Raw genomic sequence first — 9,194 nt, 5'->3', positions numbered from 1 at the left:
AAGTGAAGACCAGATGAATTATAAAATATTATAAACTATTATTATCATTATTTATGCTGTTGATCAAAAGTCTCTACTGAATGTTCAGATGCTGCTCCATCACGGAGATGGTGGTGATCTGTTACTGAGAGTCTGAGTGTTAATATCATCTAAAAAGGAGCACTGTATTGCTAGGTAGTTACTGTAGTATCTCTTATGGCTGCTGAGGGGTTCTGAGTGGTTGCTGTGGTTTTTGCAAGTTATTGCAAACGTTAACCTGAATGCTAACATTAGTCTGCATGTTTGAACTGTATAGCACTGTACTTAGTTGTGACATGCCATTGGCCAAAAACAGGGTACACAGATTTCAGAGAATTCTCGCTTTACGACAAGCACACTTTTGATCAAATATATACAGTATATTTTAATACATCTTTTAAATGGAATCATTTTGTGTTCCTGTTGCGCATGCCAGTGTAAACCACAGGAAGATGGCTTTCCCTTTTGAGTTATCTGGGTCTCTAAGTTTATTCCTCTTTTTTCTAGCGAGCCACTGTCAGGACTGCCTACTAGGCCAGGCCATGGATGGTACAGTAGAACCTAGTGTCTTTACAGTATTTGTAAACTGAAGTCCAGCTGTATCACAAAGCACCATTACAGCAAAATAAAAATAATGAAAAACCTAAAAATAAATTATTTATGTTTACAAAATAAACATAAATAAATCAAATATTAGAAAAAGGTAAAAATAAAGAGGAAAATGCATTTGCTTTAACCACACCTGTGGTATATAATGTTATATATAGCAAATATAGACATACAAATATGTTTCCAGGAAAGATTGCCTTTATTTACAAAAAACAAAGCATATAAGAATGTATAAGTTCATAAACAGTTATTATGTATCTGGCTATTCCACTGAATTAGTCCCTTAGTAAATAACTTTCATAAAACATTTCTTGTACATGAAAAAAGATTGTATAAACACTAATAAGCTACATATAAGTAAAAATATAATACATAGAAATAAGTTTACATTATATAAATTCTTCCTTATGGGGTACTTTCTGTTGGGAGGTAACTGTTCCTAACCCTAAACTCTAGAATTAAACTAATTAATACTTCATTTTTCCAGTGGTTTTCTTTTTTTTTTTTTTAAACCATTGCAAGATTTATTATTTGTCATGAGTTTAAAATTCTGGCCCACATTTTATGTCCCTACTGGAACAAACAGAGTCTTATTCTAGCTATACCACTGCATTTTTTATACTGCACTACCCTTATTATTTTATTGTATTACTGTGCTGTACTGTGTAACTGCTACTGGCTGATAAATATCCTTCAGGATCAATAAAGTATCTATCTCTCTCTCTCTCTCTCTCTCTCTCTCTCTCTATCTATCTATCTTATTATTATTAGGAGGTCAGAATGTTGGGTAATTGATCACAGGGTTGTGTGGTTTGACCCCCATGCCTGTGGAGCTGCTACTGTTGTGGTCAGAAGCTGACCATGTGCTCTGACTCCAGCTTTTTCAAGCTGAGATATGCGAAAAGAACAATGTCTTTGTACAAGTATAATTAAAAAACATTTAGACTAGGATGAGAAGCTGAATCCCTATCCCTCATGGCAACGTAGTAATCTAGAGTAAATTCTGCATTCAGATTTGGATTAATCTTATAAATTGAATGAATAATGATAATTATAATGTTGTGACACATTGTGGGAGAGATAAAACATTCCAAAACAGTAAAAAAAAAAAAATGAATCGTCTGTACCGTTACTAGATATGTGTATGTTAGATGTGTATGTTAGTCAGCATGCATTCCACATGCTGAGGAGAAAAGTTAAGGGGTCCAGACACTGAAAAAGCAAGAGCTGAAGAAGATGGCTAGATGTCTGCATTAGAGACTTGGCAAAGCATCACCAGAGAAGATACTCAGCACCTGGTGATGTCAATGAATCGCAAGACTTCAGGCAGTGATTAAAGTATCCTTGGTGCCTAAAATGAGAGGTACTGTGTACATTTGTTTTTGTAATTTCAACATGGTGAAACTAAAATCTATGTATGTATGTGGTTCAAGTCTTTTATGAACCATATAAATATGCATGCATTTTTGAAAAGATGAACAGACAATGACACGCATAGTATTTACCAGTTATGCAAGAACATCACCTTATTTGTGGGAAATAAGAAGATGCATTTAATAGTATAATTTATAATAGTATAGCTTTGCTGCTATTGAGTGCTGAGTGTTTGGTGAGCTGACTCACCAAACAGCTGTTCACAGTGCACAGTTCAGTAGCTCGCATGTGTCATTAGTACAAATAAGCCACTGTTACACTGTACGTCACATAAAGATCACAAATCTAATAACTTATCAGGCTGCCAATCATTTTTGAGTCCCCTATAAATAAAAAGGTCATTGTTTAGAACAGAAACAGAATCTGAAATGGATACACAGACAATACAGAACAGCCAAACCCGAGTTATTCAGCTCATCTCATCAGCGAAGAAGAATGCAGTCAGAATAATGAACACATATAATAATAAAACCATTTTTATATCTTTCTAGTTTCTAATAAACCAATTCATTTCTCATATGAGCCCACAAACACCAACTGCGTCCTTCTTCCACTTGACCATCAGAACCTGCTTGGCCAATGCTAAGCTGAAGTGAAACTGTACTGTAGGAACAAGACTTTAGTCGTGTGCAGGAATGAAGTATTTTAAGTAGTTCTTCCTTTTAATAAAAAACACCAGATATTTTTTTTAAATTTCCAGTAAAATAAATCTGTGCACTTAATCTTTAAGTGTGTGTTCTGCATTTTTCAGGAGATTATTTTAGATTAGATAGAAGATACCTGCACAAGAGTTTTCATAAAACTCAGAAACTGGGGCCCTTAACAACTGTGCAAGACCTGCTAGACCTGCTAGTCCCCATCACATAAGACACAGTTGGGAATAAAGATCCACTTTTTCTTTGCAGATTTGAAAAGATTGATGAAGGGAGAGAGCACCACCTACGCAACCGGAGAAAGCAAGTTGTGGCCAGTTGTGCTCTCTTGGAATCTGGACGCTGATGGCAAAGCGGCATGGCTCGGGATTAAAACTCATGACGCCCAGGATTAGACCGTGAGGCACTCGGACTACCACCCACAGGTGTTTCTGTCCAGCTTTCCTCATGTGAAAAGACCACCACTCAAAGGATGAAAGGATGAAGAACTGATCAAGACACAGACAAAATAAAAGAACATTTGCATCTGAACACCCAACCTGATCATCTGGGAATAGTAATGATTTATGGAACAATGAGTCTAAAAAAAGAGATCTGCTCTGCCAAAACAATGAGTGGCTCTCTGAACCATGTCTACAACCATCGTTGAGTATGATGGAGAACATGCGCAGAGAAGTTTGGGGATGACGCACTTCAGACCTTGTACCCACTTTTCCTTCTGCTGGAACTGACCAAGGCCATTGCAGAAGCCCAAAGAGGTTAATTTCTTCTTATACTTGCATTGGATGTAGTGGCACATTCGCACCAGCGAAACCACTGGTGTTATATGAAACCCCTTTCATCCAGTGCATATTCAATTTATGGCCCACCAACAGATAGATAACTGGGTTGATGAAAGAGTGAGCTGCAGCCAGCACGGTAGCTCCTGGCAGCCCATATCTGAAAAAGTCAGAATTTCCTCTCGTGACCTGAAGGACTCCCATAAAAAGAAGTGGCGTCCAGCACACAAAGTAAGCCACTTTGATTGCGCAAGCGATCCTCTTACAAGTCCCATCCATATTGCCACTTTGACGCTGGATTATGCAGGCACTGGCGATCATCAGGAACATAGGAGCCAAAACCCCCAGCAGGAACCTGCTGAGAACGACGATGGTTACATTTTTCCTACCGAAGTCTGTCGTTTTCTCTTTGTCCAGATCGTAGTCGTCGATGCACTGTTCCCCTAGCTCTGTGTATCGAAGCTCCCTGGAGAGTAGAGAGGGGCTACTGAGGACCGCTCCAAAGGTCCAGGAACTCGTAACAAGGATCAGGACCATGGATATGCCACGGATGCCGCATTTAGCCCAAAGCCCTTCAAAGCACCTACTGCTGCTGATGCTCCACAGGCTGAGCAGGGCAGCCGTGGAGAACATGCTGGCATAGATGACATAGGACGAGAGCTTGCACAGAGCTGCTCCGTAGTGCCAGTTGAAGTAGTTCCAGGCGTAGAGGAACTGCAGGACCAGGAAGGCGGAGAAGACCAGGTGGGTCACAGCCAGCGCCAGGACCCACACGCTGGATGTCGACTTCTGCAAGTTGTGGTACAAGTGACAGCCTGCGATGATCACATACGTGTTGAGGATCACGCCAAGGGTGCAGATGATGAGGTATGCAACAATGTACTGCATCCTGATGCGATTCAGGAACACGGCGTCTACATCTGCACTTTGTACCTTGGCCCGCACACTGTCATCATAGTCTTCATACACTGACTCGTTGAAGTCCATCTTGAAAATTCTAAGAAACAAGTGAGATAGAAAATAATCACCAGAATGCAAAAATGAAAGATGTCCCAGTCCCAGCTAATTTATTTTGCAGTCCCAGAGCATATTTATTTCAGTAACGTGTATAATGTTAGGTGAGACCTGCAGGGTTAGTCAGGGTTAGTCAATCGGTAAAAAAACTGCTCTCTATAATAACATTAAAAGTTACAAATTTAAAACGAAAGTAAATAGCAAATATTACAATGGACTTCTAATCCTGTTAGGTAGCATCTTAGCAGAATAAGAAGCTGTCTAATTACAGCTCTGCTGTATACAAGGTCAGGGTCAGGCCAGGAGCATCATCAGTGAATCTGTTCCGCTTGTATGCAAATTGCAGTGGGTCCAGGGTGGCAAGCAGTGAGGAACAGATGAGGTCTATAACCAGTCTCTGAAAGCACTTGTTTATGATGGGGGTTATTCAAACTGGCTGTCTTTGGAATAGGCGCAACGGTGGCCAGTTTGATACACCTTGCGCTCAACATCCTGTATGCACTCTGATGAATCCAGTGTCTGAGTCTGTGTGTTCATTAATGTTGCAAAGACTAGCTTCCTTTGCTTTACCCCGACAACCTCCTGTAGACAGATGGATAATGCCTACTAGAGACAAATGCTCAAGCGCTACAAAGGGGATATTGCCTCATGAAAACTTATATTGTCCTTTCCAGCAAGAGATCATACTGCCAGCTGGAGCTACTGTGCTAATTGGTGAAATTCACTGTGTTGGTCCCTAAGCAGATTAATGGCATGAATCCACAGCCATGACCTCTTTGCCTTGATGGATGTTCTCAGCTTGGCTCTGCATATGGCCATATGGCCGTTCTATCAAAAATGTCTTGTTTCCCACTGGATTTTGTACTGCACAAACACCACTGCTCCAGCCATGTACATGCCTTCCAGACAGACAAGATCTGCATGCGTCTTCTTCTACCACTCAGTTCTTACGTTACATGCGGCGTCGGGAGCAGACACGCAGCAGAATGTGTCCGACTAAAGCGGACTTTGATTTCAGGAGGACAACTGATCAGTTCTCTGGGCTGCTCCCTGGATTGAAATCAAGCAATTATACAAGCAGCTTCCTTGGACCGTTTTAATCTATTTTGCTCGACCTCTCCCATTTCTGTTTACTGCCATTCTCTAATTACATTAGAAACTGACAAACAGCTACTTATATCCTTCTCATGGCATTCTGCATTGTGGGCAAAACACATATTTGAATGTCTAAGAAACTAATTAAGGTCTGAGAACTTGGTAAAACTTATCTGAGAGGTCAAATGTTGTGGGGTGCCCAAATGTTTCCTAAAATTGTACAAAACCAAAATAACACCCTAATCTTGCTCGCTTATATCCCTGTCAAAAAAATAAATAAATTATTTATTTATTGAATCTGTTTTTACATTGTCATTTTTTTATTTCATTGTGAATTTACGAATAGTAAAGCTATTTTCTACACTGACTTCCTTGGAAGATAATAAAAAAACCTGACAAAAATCAACTGGTCCTTGCTAACACAGTAAAACAAGCATGTGTGTGTTGAAACAAGATATACAAGACAAAGGATAACTTTAAATAGTGAGACACAGAGAAACTCTGTTGACAAAAATCACATTATTGGTGTTGACTAATACTATTAGTACAACAGACCAAACATTTTCCATACTAAAACTATGACTATATCAAAAACTGAAAAGCAACAAAGGACGCCGAAACTAGCAATGAGTGCAGTTTCTTACAGAGTCCGATTTTTTTTCCTCTTTTTATTTTACACAGAATATTAACAAATACACTGCATCATGTCTAAGACACTGCTGATGCGAGGCCACTGTCATAATTTTAAACAACAGTTTTGTATGCTATCTTGGAATTTGGTAATTCTCTAAAGGTGGAGGGATACATGCAGGTTGCTTTTCTGCAAAATAGTCCTAAATAAAAACCTTAAATAAAATAACTACATTTGTGTTGTCATTGCATGTAGTGCTGACAGAAACCTTTTATATATAAATAAATATATTATATTATATATATACAAATCATAGAAATTGCTATATTTGGAGCCACGGGTTGCCAAGAACACAACACCATAAAACCAAACACCCCGCCACCCCCGCAAACCCCCCCGGTTAGGAAAATCAGGTCAGCAAGCTTCTCTATAGTGAACTACAGTGCTCTGAATGTCTTTCAACCAACTTGTTCACAAACAATTCAGTTGAATGCCTCTTAAAACTGGTGATATATTCTGCAAATGATCTGCAATAATGCAATGAAATCCTGTTGCATGCAGGAAAATCCTATTGCTTGCAGTTTGCTCAGACCTAAAACACACAAAGCTTACTGCTGTAGAAAACAAGCTGAGAGCACTCTTACCTCTGGTAGACGAAGCTGAGTAAAAAAGACCACAGCAAACAGGTTATGCTCTATCCTTTCAGGAGCTGAACTGAACTCTGAGCTGTGCAGCTCTGTAAAAGCACATACCCAATTGGATCCTGGGAATAATGCTGAAGGATCCACCCCCCTCTTTACCCAAAACCTTTGGAAGTGGTCCAGAGGACATTCATGTCCTCACTCTGTAAGTAACCCTGTTCAAACAAAAAGAAACTTTTACTTTCACATTTTAAAAAGGACCTTTAAACAGGACCATTAAAAAGGTCCAGATGCAAGGCTCTACTTTTCCATACCAGCTCCAGGTCTCCAACATGCAGAAATTGCTTTGTGTTTCTGAACTGTCAACAGAACAACTAAACAGGCTATACATCAATCAGCCATATCATAAAACCACTGACAAGTGAAGCGATAACACTCAAGAGGGTCAGAACCATTAGGCAGCAAGCTGACAGTCATTTCTCGAAGGTGGTGTGGTGTTAAAAGCAGGAAAAAGAGACAAACTGTGGGCCAAAAATGTGATGGCTAGACAACTGGCTCAGAACATCTCCAAAACACCCGGCAGGTCTTGTGGTATTTGTCTCTGTATGCGGTGGTCAGTAGCTACCAGACGTTCTCCAAGGAAGGACAGCTGTGAATCGAGGACAGGGTTATGAGTGCCCAAGGCTCAATGCTCATGGAAGCCCCACCTCACAACTTACAGGACTTAAAGGATCTGCTGCTGACATCTTGGTGCCAGATACCACAGGATACCACTTTTTTTTTAGTTGTTAGGAAATGTTTTCCATTTGTTGGCAGCTAACACAGTGGAGCAATTTTGGCCTGCTTTTCTTTGCAGAATTTATTGGATGGTGTTCAAGGTCCTGCTGCAGCCTCTCAGTGGAATTGTAAATTCATTGCTTTGTGATTTCACACTAAATTCTTTAAGCCTGGACAGCTCTTCGAAAGAGGCACAATACAGGGCTAATTCTAAGTCGTAAACAGAGATTGAAAAATTAATTTAGAGCTCAGTGGAGCTCAGGGGAAAAAGTAAATGAATGGCACCAATGAAAATAATATAAAAGGCTTTGTTTTGCTGCTGATTAAAATATCATAAATAACTTACATTAGCTGTTATATACCTTAGAGGTTCTGTACTATTCTGCAGTTGGCATCAATTCCATATTAGACACTCTGGATATGGGACCTGTTGGAAACAAGAAAAAACAGAGTTTTGCCACTGGCTGCATAAAATGGTCAATGGTGTTTCAATAATGGGGAGTTTGGGACAAAAATATCTGCTTATTTTGGTGAAAAAGGTTCTGAGGCATAAAATAACCATTATTATGTTTAATGTAGGCCAGAACCTCAGGAACATGGCTAGTGAGTTATGCAACAGAATTGATGCTAGGCAAGTCTGGCAACTGGCACAATAGCGATGCTTACCTCACGGTGGTAATGCTGGGCAAGGCCTGTGGCCGACATGCTAAAACCACAGTAGTGATGCTGACCAGTGGACGCTGCAGCTGCTGCTAATGCTGTGGTAGCAATATTGAGTTGACATGCTATCGTTGCAGACTTTGACACACATATTAATGCCACAGTATGTCTTCACACCATTTCCTTTTACTATAATACTTCAAGTGAAGGAGACCCAATATCAGTTTACTTAAGGCTACATCTCCCTCAGCAGCACATATACTTGTTAGCTTTGTGGGAAAATGTTGTCCTCAGACTACCAGAAAATGTTCCTTCAAGGCAAACAAGGCAGTACTTGTGCAAATGCGTTTCAACAAGGTTCATCAGTCCGTCACTCAGTCAGCAAGTCAAGTTGAAATTGCCATGTCTACGTCGTTCCAGCGAGATCGTTTTTCTACAAAATACAGCATCAAAACATCGGCTGCTTAAAATGTTACTCTTCTACTGCTAAAGCTTAACTAAGTTCACTTTACAAATCTTTCTGATTGGTCTGGGGTTTTTAATCGAGGTTGCAGGTCTGAAGGCCAGAGCACATCAAAACAGACAAACACAAAATAAGGGCTTCCAACTTTTACAATTTTCCTTGAGTGAGATTCAGGTTGAAGTGAGATTCTCTGAAGTTAACTAATTACCGGAAGGAACTTCAATGCAAAGAGTAAGAGTAGTTGAGGTAAAAGTTAGCAAACTGAGGAGAAAAGACCTTGTGTAGAGGTTGAATTAGCTCTATTTGTTAGCTCAGATGTATATGCGGGCTTTCTAGACTGGTTTAAGGGATCATGTTTGGCTAAATAGTGAAGGGTATAGAATGAGGGACAGCGACAGCACATGACATATTCTAAAGACC

General features: G+C 39.9%; 1 protein-coding gene across 1 annotated transcript; it reads right to left on the bottom strand.

Moving 5' to 3' along the window:
* Nucleotides 1-807: 807 nt before the first annotated feature.
* LOC140541640 (chemerin-like receptor 1) lies at nucleotides 808-7,543 on the bottom strand. The gene is made up of 2 exons (XM_072664347.1): nucleotides 6,878-7,543; nucleotides 808-4,490 (listed from the first exon to the last, which is right to left on the bottom strand). The coding sequence occupies exon 2, from the start codon at nucleotides 4,478-4,480 to the stop codon at nucleotides 3,485-3,487; it is 996 nt and encodes a 331-aa protein (XP_072520448.1). The 5' UTR covers nucleotides 4,481-4,490; nucleotides 6,878-7,543; the 3' UTR covers nucleotides 808-3,484.
* Nucleotides 7,544-9,194: the final 1,651 nt, after the last annotated feature.

This window comes from Salminus brasiliensis, chromosome 20 (genome assembly GCF_030463535.1).
Source record: "Salminus brasiliensis chromosome 20, fSalBra1.hap2, whole genome shotgun sequence".
In the NCBI taxonomy this organism is placed as follows: domain Eukaryota; kingdom Metazoa; phylum Chordata; class Actinopteri; order Characiformes; family Bryconidae; genus Salminus; species Salminus brasiliensis.
Note: the sequence above shows the minus strand (reverse complement) of the source record. Positions and strands in the feature narration are given on the sequence as shown.